The sequence below is a fragment of the Hemibagrus wyckioides genome, linkage group LG17 (assembly GCF_019097595.1).
Source record: "Hemibagrus wyckioides isolate EC202008001 linkage group LG17, SWU_Hwy_1.0, whole genome shotgun sequence".
Classification (NCBI taxonomy): domain Eukaryota; kingdom Metazoa; phylum Chordata; class Actinopteri; order Siluriformes; family Bagridae; genus Hemibagrus; species Hemibagrus wyckioides.
The window spans coordinates 11,815,187-11,836,306 of NC_080726.1; the positions used below are offsets into that span (position 1 = coordinate 11,815,187).

Genomic DNA, 21,120 nt, shown 5'->3' on the forward strand with positions numbered 1-21,120 from the left:
CAGCAGTTGTCATTAAGATGCATAAATGAGTAACATTCAATCATTCAGTAGTCATTGTAAGACTTCTCCAGTGATTCCGGCACATTTGACACTTGGCATAAGGATAGATTCATATAAGAGGCTGATTACACTTTTCCATCAGTAGCATTTTAAAACACACGTAAATGATAATAGTGATGCATGCATAAACATTAGTGACTTGAAACACAATATAATACGACACGCCGACATAACCCACGTCCTTTTTATGACGTCCCCTGTTGTTCTTCTGCCCATGTGACTTTGCGCCACGTAGAGGGGCCATTGGGGGACTAAGGAGAGGTTACTAGCACATCACTTAGCCCCCGCCCGATGATTGGAACGGCAAGGATCTCAGCAGCTCCATCATTCGTCTAGGAACATTGGTCCACAATACATCTTCTCCTAACTTGACTGTAATGACCTCTACCCTCTTTCTAAGAGGTACGCCTATCCATATTCCGAACCTTCTCTTCCTTCTGTACGCAAGATTAAGTAACCGCTCTACACTATAATGTGCATGTTCTACCACAATAGGTAACTGCGCTGTCTGTCTCAGAGTGTATGCAAATGTTTGTATCTCTGTAATATACATCCTGTCTGCGTAAATCTCCCTCACTGATGTACGTCTGTCTATAAAAGGGTACTCTAGCAATCCTAAATTTGGCTCCCACTCCCCCAAATCGTTTTTCAACAACCTACCCCATAAATACCTCCATATATGCCTCCAATCCCCCTCCATTATGCAATCATCTTTATTAAGTCCAATTCATCACTGCCATTGCTGGGTTTAAACGGAGACTCGATCTCATGTGTCATCTGAACATATTGGCCAAACAATGTGTGCGTCATCTGTGTAATCATGGAACGCAGTAGTGGAACTACACAACACAACAGAACTGCAAGTACCAGCAAAACCACACCTACAACTGTTCCTATCCTAAGTATGACGGCTCTCCAATTTGAGGAGAACAACCATGACAGCCAATCATTTGTCGGTTTATATGTGTTTTCTACGTGCTCATCTCTAAGATTAAGGCCGTCATCTGCCTCAATATTTTACTCAGGTTACCCTCTGGACCAGTGTGCATTGGAATGTAAGTACAACATTGATCTCCAAACATAGTGCACACTCCTTCTTCCGGGGCTCTCATAGTGTCCAGGATAAGCCTGTTCTGTAAGGCCATGGTAGATGTTGCATGTAGTTGTTCTTGAATCAAATCCAATGCTTGTATTGTGTAGTTCATGAACCTTTGTTGATTGTACCAAATGTAGTTAATCCATCTCACGTTTTTAGCAATCTGTGCCCATGGCAAGAAAAACGTCAGTGCTCCTGCTCCTGGTCGACCAATGGCAGCATGTTCGTCAGGGACTCCCACCGGAACCCCTCTCCAATCCACATAAACCCCATTGCTCCTGTCAAATCGTCCCAAGTCGCGCTTAATTCGTCGACCTGACACACCAATCTCTAACTGCACAGTTAGTTTTCCTGTCAGCACCACTGTTGCACAGCATCCTCCCCATCCGGGTGGCAGGGTCTGCCTAGCAACACTATATCCACAATACCAGAATACATCAGCCAGCGGCCTAGTCCCATTAGATAGGTCAGGCTGGTTCAGATCAATATAGTCCTTCTTCCACTGTCTCCACACGGTAATCTTCAATCCTTTTGTATCTGCCGTCATGTCACAGTCTTTAGAAATGTTGCCGACAAACACCTGTGATCTGTTAGAACATACACAGAATGGGTATCTCTGTCCCTGACGCTCACTCACTCTGATGGGCGGATGTCCCTCAGTCCCAACCTCCGCATACTCACAGGTGCTATTCAACTTCTTCAACCTGGTTGGGCCATAAGCACATGAGATAGAATGCAAAAGACAAACGAATGGGCATAGGTGGCGTAAATTGTGCTTGGTGCTGTTACAACCCTCTGGTCCTCTCGTTGGAAAAACTCTGGGAGCTCGCAATGTCCTGTCATGGCACACTATGCATGAGGTGTTTCCTGCTTCGTGTGCTGTGTAACTTAGCCATTGGTAAAACAAGTTGTTTGTCCACAACTCCTGGTCTAGTCTACTCATGAGGCTCATCGACTGTGCAGTGTCTCTGCATACTCTGGGCAGTGTTGTTGGTGATTGCTCAATATAGTGTGTTCCCCCAGTTTCATCCTTCATTTGTTCATTATCACCAAAGACTCGTATAAGTGTGTATGTCCATAGTCCTATACACAGCAGTGCTATTATTACAAGTACCAATAAGCCCCAGTCCGTTCTGTTGATTTGATCACAGTTCCCTTCCTCTTCATTTATTCCTTGCTCATCGTCCCTCTCTCTCTCTTCTCTTTCAATGTCCTCGCCGCGCACGGGCTCTAGTTCTATAGGCAGGTCCTGTATCTCCCACATCTTGTTGTGAAGGCCCTTCCCTTGGGTCGTCTTCTTCTTGTTCTGCTGGACTCTCCCACGGTTGATACTCCTGGCTCTGCGGGTGGGGCGCTTGTACGGAAGGGGGTTGTGAGGCGGGAACAGCTGGATCATGCCTTCGCGTCTCGAATTCCCTTCTCAGCGGATCCTGCTCCTGCACTCTTTCACATCTCGCTCCAACCCCTGGATCTGGTGCTCTGCAACAGTGATTTAGATGAAACCAAGCAGTCTTACCTTCAACCTTTATGGCTGTAGGAGTAGCTAGGACAACTTTTAGTGGTCCAACTCGTCTGGGCTCATTCCATCTTCTCTTGAAGACCTTGACATACACCCAGTCTCCTGGTTTCACAGTCCTCAGCTCTTCGTCAATTTCGCTCGTCCTTCCCTCCATAGCACCTTTCACCTGTTGGAATATAGCTCGGTGTATTTCAGTTAAGTGCTTCACATAGTTGCCAAGCTCACTTTCAAGCTGCTCCAGCGAAGGGCCCTTATAGGGCCCTCGTAGATAAGGCACAGGCATAGGTCGTCCTGTAAGCATTTCATGCGGGGTTAGATGCGTCATTCGGTTAGTTTGCATTCTCATGCTCATCAGTGCTAATGGCAAAGCTTGCACCCAATTCATTTTTCCAGCTTCACAAATTTTTGCCAGCTTCGCTTTTAATGTTCCATTGGCCCTTTCCACCATTCCCTGCGACTGTGGGTGATAGACACAGCCCAATCTGTGTCATATTCTTAAATACTGGAACACTCTTCGAATCACATTGTTCACAAAGTGAGTACCACTGTCTGAGCTGATCTTATCAGGAATACCAAACCTTGGAATCACCTCGCGACACAAAAATTTAGCCACTGAATCTGCATCTGCTTTAGCTGTTGGGTGCGCCTCCACCCATCTACTAAACCTGTCCTCCACCACCAAAACATACCTTTTCTTCTCCTTCACCTCAGCCATGTCCATGAAGTCAATGATCAGATGCCTGAATGGTCCGTCTGGCTCTGGTATGTGGCCTATTGGGGCAGTAAAACTTTTCCTGTTGTTGTATTCTGCACATGTTTCACAATGTGCTAACCTGTGATCAATCATCTGAGCTAAATACGGAGACCACCATGCTCTTTGAATCCGTTTGATCACTTCCCCCCTTGCGCAATGGCTCAAGCCATGCACATCATTAATCAACGATGTGAGAACTGAGAGAGGAGCCACAGAATGTCCCTGAGGACCACGCCATACGCCTGTTCGTGCATTCTTAACCACCCCCCTTTTAATCCATTTAGATATCTCATACACCGAGGCCGAATTTTGCGCTGCGGCTAAGGAGGTTAAGTCCATTTCTGGGTAGTCATCGCCTTCAGAGTCCGTCACAAGCATAATGTTGGTATGTCCTAAAGCTGCTAATTTTGCTGTCTCATCTGCTGCAGTGTTTCCGCTGGTAACAAAAGAACCATCTGTTTTGTGCGCTGAACATTTGACGATGGCTAGTTTAGCTGGCAGAGTAATAGCATGCAACAAATCAGTTATGGCCATTCCATGCGTCACAGGAGAGCCATCTGCTCTCAATAACCCTCTCTGGGCCCATGTAGGGTCGAAGTAATGACACACACCATAAGCATACTGAGAATCCGTGAAAATAGTACAAGATTTCCCTGCAGCTAGCTTACAAGCTGCGGCGAGTGCTTTTAACTCAGCCAACTGTGCGGAACATGGTTGAGAAACAACTGTAGACTGAACAGTAACAAAGTTAGTCAAATCATTACTGGGCGCTGCTATGGCGTAACCCGCCAAGTTCCCGTCTGGGCCTCTAAAGCATGAGCCATCAACAAAAAAGGTTACATCCGAATGTGGCAAAGGTTGATTTTCAAGGTCTTGACGCGCTTTAGAGTATGTGGCTGAAACTTGCTGACAATCGTGCGGTTCACCATCCAATGGGGTCATCATTCTATCAGCTGGATTAACTGTCTGGCATCTTTGAATAGTCAATTCTGGTGAGGAGAGAATTACGTCATAACCCGTCTTCCGTGCATGAGTTATAACAAACGTCGGACTGGTTAACAAGGCGTGTAACGCGTGTGTAGTGTACAGTATAGTAGGATGGCCCATTGTAATGGTTGACGCCTTTTGATACGCAAAGGCTGCTGCTGCTAATCCATGATAACACGGCGGCATTCCACTCTCGATGTTGTCTAACCTGCAGCTAAAGTAAGCAACAGGCTGCTTGCCTGGCCCCTGTTGCTGAGTTAACACGGCATTAGCGAAGCCTTGTTTTTCTGATACGTACAGGAAGAATGGCTTACCGTAATCAGGACTCGCTAGCGCTGGTGCTGTACAAAGATCCTCTTTTAGCATTTCGAAAGCTGCAACGGCCTCCGTCGTCCAAACCAATGCAGCTTTCTTCTGATCAGCTGCTTTTATCAACGCACGGAGTGGAGCTACCTTCAATGCAAAGTCTACTATCCACTGTCTGCTATAACCAACCATACCCAAGAAAGACAACATTTGTCCAACCGTTTGCGGTTTCGGGGCTTTACGTACCGCCTCTAGATGCGTAGGCGACAGCTTACGACTAGTGCCATGCAAAACTCTTCCTAGATACTCTACTTCCTGTTTGCAGAACTGTAACTTTTCCTTGCTCACCTTGTGTCCGTTTTCTGCTAAGAGTCTCAATACTTTTAGGGAGTCTGCCTGGCACTGTTCTTTAGTTGGGCTACAAATCAAGATGTCATCAACATATGTCAGGAGAAGACTCTCAATATCCAATGAAGCTAGATCCCTAGCCACAATTCGATTAAAAATTGATGGGCTTTCACAATAGCCCTGGGGCAATCTCGTGTATGTGTACTGTTGGCCGTTATACGTGAACGCAAACAAATGTTGTGAATCTGGATGCAGTGGAATACTGAAAATTGCTGAACACAAATCAATGACCGTGTACCACTTACTATTGCCTGGGATGTTGGAGAGTAACATATGTGGATCTGGGACTATGGGCGCTTCTGCCTCAACTATATGGTTAATAGCACGTAAATCATGCACAAGTCACCACTTATCTGAGTTGGGTTTTCTAACTGGGAATATTGGAGTGTTGCAGCGGCTATGGGTTGGTATTAGGACTCCTGCCTCCAATAACCCTTCGAGTGTGGGTCCTATCCCTGCCTGGGCCTGTGGTGTTAGTGGATATTGTTTCTGATACGGGTACCTGACATTAGGTTTAAGTTTTATCAAAACCTGTCCTGCTGACTTAATGAGCCCTACTTCTGTTGAGTGCTGGGTCCAGAGCACACTTGGGATTGTGGCTAACAGCTCTTCAGTTTCTGTATCCGATTGTTTATCTGTTGAGATGTCTTTGTCATCTGAAAGTGGTAACTGATAGATAGGTGACATTTTCTTTTCTATCAAAGTTTGTGTGGCTCTTAAAGTGTCTGTGCCTTTTTGAGAAATGCGCATAAATTTTCCATCCGGTGAGGTATGCATGTACTGATTGATGGTTGGCTTCCATTCCAGCACCTGGCTAGTTTCTTCAAGCATTGGTCCCAGGTCTTTCGATTCGTAGCCTCCTGCTACCATCAATGTGATGTGTGGTATTGAGTTTGTAATCTGGTACCAGCTCTTTAAGTTATTGGGTAGCTGAACTGCCGCTGCCACCCCTTGAGGGCCCACGAAGATGTCTGTTGTCACCACGTCAAACAGTTTTCCTTCCAACATGTCTGACCATAGTGTTGCATATTCTTCATTGGTACTGTCAGGGTCAAAACACATAGTACAGTGCAACGGGCTCTTAGGTTCGGTGTAATCCGGCCGCATAGCCTGTATTCATGGCTTCCACTGTAAATAGCTGGCCTGCAACTCTGATAATGTGGGATTGTCATTCTGTAGCCAATACACTGTGCTACACTCTGTGTCTGCCTGCGTCCCAGCCATGAGATATTGTTCTGCTGTGGTTCTGTCTGGGAATGTCACCCAGAGGCCTGTAGGACTGCACTGAATTCTGGCCTTAAATTTACACAAAAGATCTCGCCCCAATAAATTGACTGGTGTAGAGGGTGAGTACAAAAGCCGTGCCACAATAGTGGTGTCTTCTAATGTTAGTATCTGAGGCTCTGTGAAATGTAAGATCTGTGAGATCCCTGAGAAGCCTGTTGTTTTGATGGTCTTCCGAGCGAGAGGGAGATTCGAGCCTTCGCGCCCTATGCATGAATATGTGGCACCTGTGTCGATCATGAATGGAAAAGGACGCTCATTATTGAGTGTTACCATGACAGTTGGTTCCTGTTGCGGATGCAGTGTAGTGGCATACTGCATATTCTCCCCCTCTGGCTTCTCAGGGCCGCTTCAACTCCAATTTGCCCTCCAGGGCTCTGTGGCGCATATCCTTGCGGTGGTGATCCAAATCGTTCCCACGGCTGCCTTCTCCCTTGCCAACGACCTCTCAGTGGGCGTCCTCTAAATCTTCCTTGAGCACCGCCAATGTGGACATTGATGGGTTGGGCCATTGGGTACACCTGGCTATTTTGTGGATGCTGTGAGTTTGGTGCTGCCACCTGCGGTTGTGGTATCATTTGCGGTTGCTGTGGTGTTTGTCCTTGTTGCGGCAGCATTTGGTTATTCTGTACAAGTTCTTGGCCTGCTGGGATAACCACTGCGGCTTGTATTTTTCCTGCTTTTTCTCTCTCCTTTTCTTTCTGTCTAGCTCTTGTCAACTCGCCAAGCTGTGTTTTATATAGCTGTGTCAGTAGGGCCTCTGAGGCTGTTTTCTCGTCCTTTTGTTTCTTTCTGTATTGTTCCACATAATGTATCACGTGCTTTGTAGGTATCCCAAGGCATGGAGTTTAGACCGACCACCTCATCCAACGAGGTTTGGACTTGTTCTGGTAGACATTTCTTCAGCATTAATTTAAACAGTCCTTTACTTGTGTCCGTCTCATCCCATGTTCCACCTGTCTCTTCCTTCCATTTATTCTGATAATCATGAATGAATTTTACTACATTTTCTTCTTCCTTCAGAATCATGTGTTCCAGTTGCCCTGGGTCCATTTTCGTGGGGTAGGTTTTCCTTATTTCATTCCACAACCTATTTCTCCATGTCCCCAGTGCTATAGCATCCCAGCCTGGTAGATCCATTGCTCCTTTTAGTCCAGCTTCATCCAGTATTTCAGCTGTCTTTGCTTTCCCTATTGTTTGGGCTAATATGGCTATCACATCTCTTATCGACAAGGTATGTCCTGCAGTCTTTTCTTCAAACTTTGTAATCCACCTCTGTCCTCCATTACACATCTCCGGTAGCTGTGAGCTTAATCCTACCATATCCATAAATGTCCATGGAACATATTGCACATCTCTTCCTTTTGTCACCAGGGGATTCATTTGAACCTCTTCCTCGTCATCAAACCCATATCTCTGCGGTGCCTTTAATGACTTCTTGTCCCTTAAGGTTCTTGGTTGCGTGCGCTCCCGTTCCAGCTGCTCCTCTAATGCTGTAACTGAATTTTGTAAGCGCTCTTCTAAGTCTTCCAGCTGTTGTGCGAAATTACGAACACTATCGCTCACCTTCTGCTCTCTGGTGTCCCTCTGTCTCTTTATTGCATCTTCCCTTGGCTCTATGTACAGTACTCCTCTAACCTGTCTCTCTGGATCTTCTTGCCAGTATTCAGCACATGGTTGTTTTTCCGGTGGCCCTGTTGTCTTTTCTGTTCGGGATTGATTATATACACCTTGTTTCTCACTCACTGGTTCATCTTTTTCCCATTCTCCCAGGAGCGTAGGGGGCGCTGTAGGCCCACTCGCACACATTGAGATATATCTCTCAGCACTGTCCCCCACCGGTGTTGAGTGTGTGAATTCTTTTCCCTTTCACAAATACTCTTCACTCTCTTTCTTTGCTCTTTGCAGTATCTCCTCTGCCTCCCCTTCTTCCTCATTTTCACTGTGATTGCCCCCTGTTTCTTTGCTCCTTCTAATTTTTCCTTTAATTGGGTTTTCTACTGATATCTCCACGTCTTCCCATCCTGTCCAGTCAGCATAGCAGTCCGTTAAGGTTGGATACACTCCCACTTGTTCCCTGCCCACCATTGGCTCGTTGTAGTTAGGTGGTGGACAGTAGATCGGCGGTGGTCTTTCTATTTCTTTCTCCTCTCCACTCTGCTCTTCTTCCTTTTTTATCGCTCGTTTCACCGCTTCTTCCACTTCTCTGACCTTCTTCCCTTCTCTCATGAACCATTCCAGGATCTCTAATCGCCTATACTTCTTTCCTCTGGATTTATCATCATCTTTGCTTGGTTTCCAGTGTCTCAGCATTTCTCTCACTTCTGAGCAGGCCTTTTCATCAAAAGGGAAAGTTCTCTGTAAAGTATACAGCCCGTCAAACTTCGTCAGGGCCCACAATTTATCCCTAATCAAATCCTCTGGCTGCCAGTGCTCTACTCCTTCTCTATCTTTATATGTTTGCTCATCCCAGAAGTGTGTGCGTATTCCCCTTGTTTCTATCTCTAAGTTTTGGCGAAAGGCCATACAGCTGAAGAAAACAGTAGTGCACATGCAGTATATGGTGTCAGTATAATAGTTCAATACTTCAATAAGGGTAATGTTGTATTATCTGGGTCACACTTTTTACAATTCACTGAGTGGCCCAATAGAATGCAGACCCAAGTTTTAGGTGGATTTTTCCTGAGTATTCCCTTCTGATTGCACAATATCCATCCCTCGCTAAGCCTGCTTTCAGCCACTTTTGATTTTGTCCCAAGTCCACAAACCGTGTCTCTAGCCGCTGAACTCCTCAGCCTGTTCATATGTACAACTCTTTTCCCTCACTTGTTCTGTATGAAATTCCTCCTTCTAGCGAGAGGTCTCCGCTCTTACTCACTCTTTCTTGGCACAATGCCCCCGCACACACACACACCTCTCCACCACTCCAGAAAGCACTCAATCTTTTTCCACACACACACACCCTTGTTCTTTTTAATTCTTCATCATCACCTGAGGGTCTACTGTTAAACTTCCTGCAATGAAACACTTCCACAACCTACGATCCTGCCCCAACTTCCACATGCTAATCCAAACTTCCGTGTATTGAGGACCTCTTGGGGTCATAGGCCACATTAAATTGACCCTAACCAGGAGTTTCCCAGCTTCCTTCCTCAACAACTCTAGTGCTGCCTCCGCGAACTCCCTTTCAAACCTATTTGGAAACCTATAGCCAATTCGCTTGAATGGTAGTGGACTGCTAAGACTTAGCTCTAATCTGCGAGTTTTTGCTCTTTCTGTGATAATATTGGGAATTTCCTCACTTAGTTCCTCCGGAACGGTGAAGTAAGCACTCACACGGTGTCGTCCCGTGTAGGCGGATACAAATACTTCCACCATTCAGGAGCAGTAGTGTCCTTCGGTGTGCTACATCTTCACATGGACCCCATGGATGTCAAACCACACTTTCACGTCAGTAGAGGGTGGAACAATTATACGAGCGACAGATACATGTATTCATCCAATTCAATGAGTGCACAACAAATTGAGATGAAACATTAGCTCACACTTGGCACTAGGTCCTCACTTACGGTATGTGGACGCCCGCTTCACTATAAGATTTATTCTAAAGGCTATTCTGGTCCACACCACACTACCCTTACTTTTCCTTCATTTCTCACGTAGTGCACCTCTAAAACATATATATCAAACCTTAGTATGATTGCATCCATGCACGGTGATTCCTTTACTCTCACAAAGACTTCTGCCTTATTTTCCCACTCTGTTGCAATTTCTTTTCGACTTCAGCCCTACCATCCCCACCTGTTTCATATATCACATTCCATATCAATGTGCATGCATGTACACACTGGTTTTCCTATACTCTCACAGTAATAGTGTTAGTAGACATAAGGTTAATACAGTGCTATTTACAGTGCGCACATCCAATCGCCATTTATTGTCCTCATGCACTCACACTCATGCAGCCCCTCGCACTCAACACACCCACACGCTGCAAGCAATACAATCAGGACAGACAACAGACAAAGACAGACAGCAGGCCTCTCTCCTTATTCTTTGTTTTTTTCTTTATTTTCCTACCGCCTGGATCCAGGACTTTTCTATTTAGCGCTTTTTCTCTTCATATTCTCTTTATCTCTTATTTCTCTTACACCTAGATCCGGGATTTTTCACTATATTTCTCTTTTCTTCTCTTATTTCCTTTCACTACCACCCGGATCCAGGAATTTTTACTCTTCTCTTTTATCACCTGCTACTTGACACTTATTTTTCTTTTTCCAGTGACGGTGTTCACGTTCACAGAACTTACTATTCTGCTACTAAATGCTCCGTTTGCGTCCAAATAAGGTCTTTTTCACAGGAATTTCTCTCATACCACCTGGAACCCACCAGGACTTTCGATCATACAGGCCTTTACACATTCATACATCTGACATCATCTAGTCTTTTCAATACAAAGCATGCAATTTATCATGTCACTCTATGTGGTTTTAACTTACACTCACTCTGCCTCTCTGCCTCAATAGGTTGGAGCAGAGCTGATCCGACCCTGGGCCGAGCGCCTCCGCCTCCCCAGACCACACACAACTAATGCAGAAATTCGGTTAAACAGGCTTCTGCCTTACCTCTGTCCTAGTTGGATCCCGTGTCTGGTCCGTGGGCGGCGGCCGCAACCTCAGGTCCCAAGTCTGGGGCTCTGCTGTTCTCTCTGTGCCAATCTCGTTTTCTTTGATATCACGTCGGGGTCACCAAAACAATGTGGAATAAAAATTCTAGTGTACTCACTACTAAAATCTGACTCCAGCTCCACACTGACCCGACTGCTCAGTCTGAGGGAGACTCACAGTTAGTAAGGCCACCAAACTAAATAAGCCAATCAAGCAGACTAGATGAATGCAGATAAGAGATTTTATTTTGTAATCAGCACTGACACAAGAATTGAGATGCTCACACATGAACGTCCCAACAACCTCTCCCTGGGGAACTCCAACTACAGCCTTTATATACATTTCCCTTATCTTCCCAATGCAACACGTCACTGGTTCTTTGCCTAGACAATCCCACCCATCTTTCTTTTTTGGACCTTTTAGGTTCTTTTTTTACACCATTATCTTTGAATTTACAACTTTTCGAATACCATTATAATTAAACTTCCCTAAATCATTATATTAAAAATTGGGCGTTTCCGCCCCCACCAGTGGGATTGTCTTCGGCCTCACTCTCGCCAACACCTCATTCTTCTTCAGGAGACAGCATGGGTAAGTTCTCAGTCCTTCAGGGGCCAACACCCTTTCTTTTATTACACTCTACACTTCACGGCTTTTCTGATTTATCCGCTGTCTTCTACGTATGTACTCTAGATATTTTGCCTGGTACCACCATTGCCATCCAGCACGCGCTGCGTTTACTTCATGATGAGATCACTGCTGCTCAAGGTACCAGTGGAGCGAAGATTGACCATAATAATCTAGGGTGCGTCTCTGCCATTGATTGGTCCAAGTTTGGAAAGCCTGGTACCGCAGAGAAAGCCTGCCAGACTGACATCATTGATACAACTATTTGTTCTCCAAAGCCCTTGCAGCCTGTGTGCAAGGCCCGTGACAGACCAACATGCCGTGTTAAACCTTATATTGTTCTCAAGCTCAAACGACCTAACAAATAAACCTTACCTGAGAACTCACTCCTGCTGTCCCCTGTTTATTTCACACTACATCAAACACACACCTCATACATATATCCTCATTTACAAAATTATCTCCCACATCTTCTACTTTAATAATGTACATGGCCGCCATTTCTGCAAGCCACAAACTTGTCCTTGGGGCCTCCTTGGGTAGGCACTCTCTGGTCTGTCGTTTTCTGCGAGGTGCTAGGAGCTGAGGCCACCCTGCAGTATTGCTTCGCCTCTAGGTGTTACAGCTCACTCTACTAGGGGTATCACCTCATACAGTGCCTTGTCTAGGGGTGTTCCCCTCCAGGAAATTTGTGCTGTGGCAGGCTGGTCCTTTCCGTACACCTTTATGAGGTTCTACAACCTGGACCTAGACCCCACTCCAGAGTCCCAGGTTGTAATGAGGAGCCGGAGGCCGTAGGAGTCGAATCCATAAGCGGATCTTTAATAATAAACACACAGACAGAATCGTAGTCAAAAAACAAACGCGAGTCAAAAACCGGAAAACCACTGGGGCGAGAAAACAAAACCGAAAGCACAAAACGAAGCGCGTAGTCAGAGAAACAGGCGGGGTCATGCACGGAAATCAATATCAGAGGCAAGGCAAGAATCGGACGTGGAAAATAGGCAAGGATCATATACTATATCAAACTCGAACACAGAAACGCTCAGTAAGTCACGTGGGGAACAATGCGTGCGTGGGTTATTTATGTCCGTGGGAAACCAGCCAGTGAGTCACGTGAGTAATTAGTATTCCGGAGAGGGTTCGCATTTGCGTTGGGATGTTACACAGGTCCTTCAGGGCTAATTGATGCACTTCCCTTAGACAAATAGAAGCAGGAGTAATGTGACATAGGGGCCCTTATATGCATTTATTGGCACATATTCCCTTTGTCACATGTCCTATCCAGCCTTTAAATTGGCATGTGTGCACACAGAACTTCAGACACAACTTCCTCAATGAAGCATTCCCATAGCATCAGTCATGATGCAGCATCTCGTTCCCTTCTCAGGGAACCGCATTACATAAGTAACATGGTGTAGTTCTGCTAAACCCACAGTTTGTTACTATTAGATATTTCAGGAATTTTGTAAATGAATAGTCAGTTTGATCAATGATGATATGCAGTGACTTCATTTTGACTTCCCCAATATATAGATCCTTTCAAAATCACAGGGCACCACCTGGACTCCTTGAGGAAATTACGATTCACATATATTCACACACTCAATCATACCTAGGGGCATTTCACACCTAGCCCTTCACTGGTGTCCTTCCTGAATTAATCCACCTCTATACCATCATTATGATGCCACCATTGTCGTCGCTAGGCCATTTTCTACTCAGCCCTCCTAAAATTTTGTGATTGTCCATAAACTGTACACAAATTCGTGATCGCCTCAGTCCCCTTTAATTTTCATATGAAAACGGCGGCAGACTTCGGCACCTTCCCATCTTTCAGCATGTTCTTCAATCCACAGGCCGCGGCAGGGCAGAGCGAGGTGTGTGTGTGTGTGTGTGTGTGTGTGCATGAGATCAGGAAGACTCGTATTTGGCTTGTTCAGTACTCAAATGTTATACACATCTATGCAATACAGTGGAATGCTGAAATAAGTTTACCATCCTACCCTGTTAGTCAAACCTTTATTTTATTTATTTATTTTTTACTATGTATTTTATTATACCCTCATTGGGGGCTGAGCCCCCCTTAAAAATGAAAAATTCTAGAATCGCCCCTGGACACCACGGAAATAGATACTAATCAACCGTTAAATAACAAAGTAAAAAAGAATTAGGCTACAGTATTACACTTTTCTCAAAAAAGACATTCGATCTCCGGAGGACGCAGCATCTGAAATGAGACGCAGCGAATATAGAAACAACGTATATGTGCGGTTCACTGCCTCTGACTACTCCAATTATCCAATCAAAGGACTGGAAATTGCTGACATAATCATATGCCTGCTAGATGGCTCCAATGATGCCAACTCAAAATCTGATTGGTTAAGGTAACAGTTTCATTGAATTTCTTATTTTAAGCTACGGGCGCCTGCACTATTGATTCTGAAGGCCTTAATGCAGATTGTCTTTTGGGATTTTAGAAATTTTGTCAGTTCTTTTAGTATAAATATGGCTTCTTGGTATAAATAAAAATATAAAACCAAGGTTTTTGGCCATAATCCCAAAAGGTATGTTTGGTGTAAAAACAACACTGCACATCACCAAAAGAACTCCATACCCAAAGTGAAGCATGGTGGTGGCAGCATCATGCTTTGGCACTGTTTTTTTTTTCAACTGGAACTGGAGCCTAGGTCAAGGTGGATGAAATTAGGAACAGTACCAAATACCAGTCAATGCTGGCACAAAACCATCTGCTAGAAAACTGTAGATGAAGAGGAACTTCATCTTTCAGCACACATCCAAATCAACAAAAGAATGGCTTCACCAGAAGAAGATTAAAAGTTTTGGAATGGCCCAGCCAGTGCCGCGACCTGAACCCGATCTGTGGGGTGATCTGAAGAGGGCTGTGTACAGGAGATGCCCTTGCAATCTGACAGATTTGGAGAAGAGTGGGCAAATATTGCCAAGTCAAGATGTGCTATGCTGATAGACTCATACCCAAAAAGACTGAGTGTAATAAAATTAAAAGGTGCTTCAACAAAGTATTAGTTTAAGGGTGTGCATATTTATGCAACCACATTGTTTTAGTTTTTTATTTTTACTTTACCCCTCTAAAAGTTTTCAGTTTGTTTTTCAGTTGAGTTGTACAGGTTATAGGTCACATTAAGGTGGAAAAAGTTCTGAAATTATTTAACTTAGTCTCATTTTTTTGCATCACAGAAACCTGGCATTTTAACAGAAGTGTGTAGACTTTTTATATCCACTGTAGATATGCAGTGCATAAATACAAACAAATTACATTCAAACAGAGTTGCATGAGCCGTTGTATTTTCAGTAGCTTTGTGTGTAAACCGATATGAACGCAAAAGAACATAACTATATCATATAAATATACTTTAAACACCTTAATATACTTCATTTTATTTAGTATTGATAAACACTACATAATCTTTTGTGGCTCTAATGATTAATGTTTTGATAACAAAAGTTGAATGGTTTGATAACAGAAGTTTTGTGCTTTGCCAAATCTAGCAAGGTATCTTCACATCAATCAATACTTGCCCCCTTATCACAATAGAGCTGCTTGAGTAAAACACCGCATTTGTTGGCTTGTTCCTCTATTACTTTAAATGTTATATTAATTTAAGTATTCATTTCTTTTGCAGTAAAGTGACTCAGTAAGCAGGTATTTTTTTACAATGCATGTCATGAATAAATTTTCTAAAAAGTTCAAAACAGGAAAGGAAGCAGTGCTGTGTATATATATTGTAAAATTACATTTTTAATGTGACACTACATAAACACAGTCACAATCATGGTTTATATACAGAGTTCATAAGTATTTATGGACAGTGACACAATATTGTAATTTTGCATCTGTACAACACCACAATATATTTGAAATAAAGCAATCAATATGTGACTGAAATGTTAAGTTTTCGCTTTAATTAAGTGGTTTAACACAAATATTAACTGTTTAGGAATTACAGCCATATTTACATAGTCTCTCTATTTTCAAATTTAAATGGACAAACTAACATAAATACAAGAATAATTTTAACACTTGGATGAAAATCCTTTGCAGTTAATGACCATCTGAAGTTTAGAACCCATGAACATCACCAAATTTATCACCGCTTTAGTTGTTTTCTGTGGTCTTCAAAGAGTTCACCAGTACATTCTTTCTTTTTAAGAATGTACAAAATTTTGCTGATTTCTGCTATCTCTCTGATCGGTCTGTTGACAACTGACCATTAAGCTGTTTACCTACACTTCGATCACATCTTGATTGCTTCAATTCAGATCTACTGTGGTGGTGTACATGGTCAAAATTACTTATGGACCTGACTGTAATACGCTGTCTATGGTACATCGGGCTGTTACGTAAAAAGTTATTATTCAAAATATTTATCATTCACAGGCAGTAAATATTTATTATACTTTTGGTGAACTATCACGTATTCACTGCTGAATACCATTGTTTAATTCGTAATTTGCAGTTCTAGCTGACACAGGTGGATATTCTCCAGGGGATTGATACTTTCATGTCTCACTGTGACATGTGATTCCCCTGTCTCTGTGTTGCTTTGTTTCTTTTTATCTCTTTGGACTTTGCTCACTGTTTGACTACTGGACGCTTTGAATTTTCTGATGCCAATTTGTTCACGGAATCCCTTGCAAAAGATAAAATATATCAGGGGATCCATGCATGCATTGAGCACTGAAAGCAGAACTGTGACCTCCTTTATAATGTAAAACGACTTGGCTGAAATACCACATCCCTGTAACAGTGGCTTTACGAAGGCATATGGGAGCCTCACTAGGTGGTAGGGCACAAAGCACACACAGAACACCACCACAAGCACTAGCATGTTGCGCTTAGACCTACTTAATTTACAGTGACTACTCTGGGCCTGCACATGGGGGTGGGCATTTTGAAGCCTTCGCATGGTGCCCCAATAGAACAGAATCAGGGACACCAGCACAAAGGCGAAGATGAGTGCAGAAACGCAGTGGATGATCTTGTAGACCGTTTTGACCTGATGGCTATGCAAGGATTCACAGCCGATGGCATGCGGATTTGGAGCAGCTCCCCAGGATGTGCTCAGAAACACAACAGTGTAAATTAAAGCCATTGTAGATAAGGACGTCCATGTTATAATGGAGATACAACGTGCAGCATTGGCTGTCTGCAGTACATGAGTCTTTAATGGATAGGCAATCTTTAAATATCTAAAGAAATAAAAACAATGATTACTTTGACTGTTCTGTTCTTTTTATTGTACAATAGAAGCATTTCTCCTAGTAAATTAGAATTTCAGTGAATGTGGTGTTATCACTACATGTGGGTTAAATTAGCAAGACCTGTTATCTACATGCATTCTGAAACACATAGTCTTTTGCACAAGACTTCATGTTTAGGTACCTGTTTACAGCGATATATTCCATGAAGAGAATGCTGGCATACATGTTGAGATAGAAGCCTGAAGCACCAAAACTGCAGTAGATGAGTTGCATGGCTGTTGATTTGTTAGCATAGTTGGCAATGCGCAAAGGCAAAACAAGGCAGAGGAAGAAGTCAGCTGCAGCCAGGTTCTTTAGGTATACCGTGACACTGGACTGAAATCGTAGACTGGTGCAGTAATACACTCGCATGGTGATGGTGTTCAATGCTAAACATACAAGGAAGACTGTTGAGTAGGAAAAAATGAAAAAAGGATGGGCTGGCACCTCTGACAGGCCACAGGAGTCCAGTGTTGAATTTGTTGTGTTTGATGCTGTGCTCTCATTCAAAGCACTGCTTGTCATTGTCATTTTATAACTGCATAAAGGAGATATAGAGATTATATTACAACCAACTGCTCTCTATCACCACACTTGCATGAACATTGTCCAAAGACAATGCTGTAGTGCTTAAACTTTATACTATCATATAAAAGTATTTTCCATTTGTTTAGAAACGTGATAGACCGATTGGACTAGTAAAAATCAATTAGGAAACAGGCTAACAAATAAATTTACAAAATAAAGATGATTTTGTTCTGAGCGGATATTAAAAATACTTTTAGCTTAAATGTGCAACTTTCCCAGAAGCATAGCCTGCTGCAGAACGTATACAGTGGTTACAGTAATGTCACTAGTCTGTACTACTTGCATGTGTGTGCATGTATGTGTGGATGAGGGAGAAAGTCAGAGACTCCAGTTAATTCAAGTTGGCTAGACGAACATTTATCGCTCTTAGGGAAATGAAAAGGATGTTAAATGTTTCATAACTGAAATGTTACTTTCAAGAGATTGATGGTTTCCTTTCAACATCTTCCCTTTTTATTGATCTGTCTTTCTCATGCATACTTTATATATTCTCAGTGCCAACTTGAACATTTAATTCATTTTTTTTAAACATTTTTTCAGATTGGAAGATTTAAAACAACAGATAAATATTTTGAGCACTAAAACATTATACTATTTGTACTAGAATGCTTGGGCATAGCTTTTTATTATTTAATGAAAAAAATATAAACTTATTATCAGAGTTACAGTGTTTACTGTGTACATGTGTTTCATGAATAATACATCATGTAATTCAAAAGTAACCATTTAAAAAGACATTTTGCTGTATTTCACAAGATTTTATATAGAGTTTTTTCATTAAATGTATTAATTAATAATTTTCAAACTTATGACTAAAGTCATTGTCATTCCATTTATTCATATTGTCTATTTTCTGTGTGTATGTTAAATTTGTTGCTGAGACCTGATACATACTGCAAAACTGAAACATGTTTGAAATTTAAGATCTCGTCTGTCATCTGTGGTTAATTATGGTTTTTAAGTTAAATTTTACAAGGTTTTAATAATGTACTTACCCTTGCATTTTCATCTCCAGTCATGAAGAGCACAGCAGTGCTGCTATCTCTGTGCTTCCTTCTTAAACAAGGTAGGAAAATTGGTTTCAATGCAAAAAATGCCTTTGTCTATGAGACAGAAGTGATTGTGATAATAGTTTTGACTGATGCACTGTTATCTTCCATCTCAAGTGATGATAACAGATAAAGTTGTAGACCTGCCCCCAACCCCCAGTGCTTTGCATGGTTTCCTGAAAACATTATTCTTCTTAGTTGTACTGACAGATGGTTTAATCTGAGACATTTCTGTTTATGTTTATGCTAGGATAGAAAGTACATTGTATATCACCCTTAAGGCAAAGGAGAATTATTTGTGTTTCCTGTAAATCCACGGGTTTCAGAACCATATCATGGAATACCGCCTGACCTAATTACCCAACTACAATAATCAACTAATTAACAGCCCATCTTGAGTTGAAGAGGAACTGTTTGCAGGTAAACACTAATATGCACAATGGGGTGTATTCTACACTAAGGGTGGGAACTTGTGCTGTAGGTCATTGTTTCTGGTCGTCAGTGTATCATTTGTAATTTTCTACAGAAGGCTGTGATGTCAAGTGTTTTGATCAATCTCACTGTCAGATGACAACGAGGCAATATTAAGAGCTTGTCAGATCAGTAGTAATGTCTGGGAGCTCCAGAGAGATACTGTATATGAGGTGTGAGGTTTGCATATTATGTGTCTATGTGCTGCCCCCTTGTGGAATCTGTTTCCAAATTTAACTACACTCAATTTAATCTTGAAGCTCAAAAACAGCTGAAGTTCTGTTTGGTAGCCAGCTTTACTTCAACAAGTATTCACAATATTCACAATCTCTGTTAACTGCAGTATCACAACAAGCCTGACACAATGTTAGGTGAGTCAGATTTTTCCCACCAAGACCTGCATGCAAGGATGGCACAAATACATTGGCTTCTACAGGCTTTTAAGTAGATTTGGAGCATGGCTGTGAAGATGTGTTCATTCAGCCACAAGAGCAGGGGCAATCTTAACACTACAGCATACAAAGGAGTTTTAATCAAGTGTGTGTTTCCAAATGTATGGCAACAGTTTGGCCGAAAAACACCTTATATAGTTGTGATGGTCAGGTGACCACAAACATTGGCCATATAGTGTATATCTTCTGACCAAAGAGAAGGTGAGAACAAGCAGATTTAAAAAAGCATTAGTAATCTGTTTTACCTCTTTGTTCAGCATGAACTATACAAGCACTATACATGAGCTGACTATTGAGTCTTGGTGCAAGTGAGTCCGGTGTATTCAATCCATCAATTGTAGCCAATTTTGTATAAAATACAGATTCTCCATGATGGTGGGGCTAATAATTATATTTATCTCAGTGTGCTGTGAGAAGACTATTTTCATATAAAATTGGCACAATGGTCTACAACAAGGCTTATGTGTTCAAATCTGTTTACTGTAAATATTTCTTTGCCTACTTAAACCACAGGGTGTACATTAATTGCCTTCCTCCCACCATAGGATCTCCATCTGTAGGCATACAGAGTGTGCACTTTAACATGTCCCACTAGTGTATTTTTTCATTTATTTGTTTATTTATTGTAAGGGGCTATGCAAGCATAGAACTATGTATGAAGTATGTACTCCTGGAAATTGAGTAAATCAAACCATGAGCCAAACAGCTGGAGTACTGAAAAAGATTAATATTGAAAAGGTTATTGTATTGCCATGTTGCAACGTATTTCGCAATTAATCTTACTGTCTTTATTTGTTTGCTATGTAGAAAAGACAAATGACTGAGTTAAAAAAGGGTCAAATATAGATTGTGTCCATTGTTTAAAATATGGTGTTTGTGAGGTAACAATGAATTGTTCTGTCTCACAAATCTTCCCTATGTCTATCATATGTCATGATCCACCACACCAGGAAGTCTGTCCTCCTACACTGTGCAGAACAGCATTATGTCACATGCCTTAGCTGGGTCTACACATAACAGTTTTATGCAGCTGAAATGGGACACTAGAATCCCATAAGATCATTTCTATCATGACCCTGGTTTTGTATGAACCACCTGACCCAAACCCTGAGGTACAGGCAGTGGTTCTGGATATGGAGTCTTCAAGTACTTTATGCAAAAATACCTTCTGTGTCCAAGTTAAATTGAACTACAATGCTGACTGGACAGAAAACATGTTAAGAAATTAAGTTAAAACAAATCCATATATGGAAATGTATTCAGCATTCACACTAAGCTCACAGTGTTCACAGTGTATACTTCCTTAGAATGTGAGCCACGAACTGATCCAGGCCATTAGCCTGAATTCTGTTTATCAGAGAGTGAGCAAGAGCCATGTAAACAGGGGATAAAATGTCTAAAGGGGTCCAATATACAAGTTCTGCTAAAACCCAGTTTGTTACTATTAGATATTTTAGAAAGTTTGTAAATTAATAGTCAGCTTGAACAATGATGATATGCAATAACTTCCCTGCTATATAGATCCTTTTAAAATCACAGAGCACCACCTGGACTCCTTGAGGCAATTAA

General features: G+C 42.3%; 1 protein-coding gene across 1 annotated transcript; it reads right to left on the minus strand.

The window, feature by feature from the left end:
- Nucleotides 1–15,527: 15,527 nt before the first annotated feature.
- Nucleotides 15,528–17,595, minus strand: LOC131368193 (P2Y purinoceptor 14-like). Its single transcript, XM_058414148.1, has 2 exons — nucleotides 17,134–17,595; nucleotides 15,528–16,940 (listed from the first exon to the last, which is right to left on the minus strand). Exons 1-2 carry the CDS (start codon nucleotides 17,520–17,522, stop codon nucleotides 16,190–16,192), a joined length of 1,140 nt encoding a protein of 379 aa, XP_058270131.1. The 5' UTR covers nucleotides 17,523–17,595; the 3' UTR covers nucleotides 15,528–16,189.
- Nucleotides 17,596–21,120: the final 3,525 nt, after the last annotated feature.

Excerpts from the sequence above, each read along its gene's own strand:
- LOC131368193 (XM_058414148.1), bottom strand. The coding sequence starts at position 17,522 with ATGACAATGACAAGCAGTGCTTTGAATGAGAGCACAGCATCAAACACA. Across the intron at positions 16,941-17,133 it reads GAATATATCGCTGTAAACAG|ATATTTAAAGATTGCCTATC; the intron begins GTACCTAAACAT and ends TTATTTCTTTAG.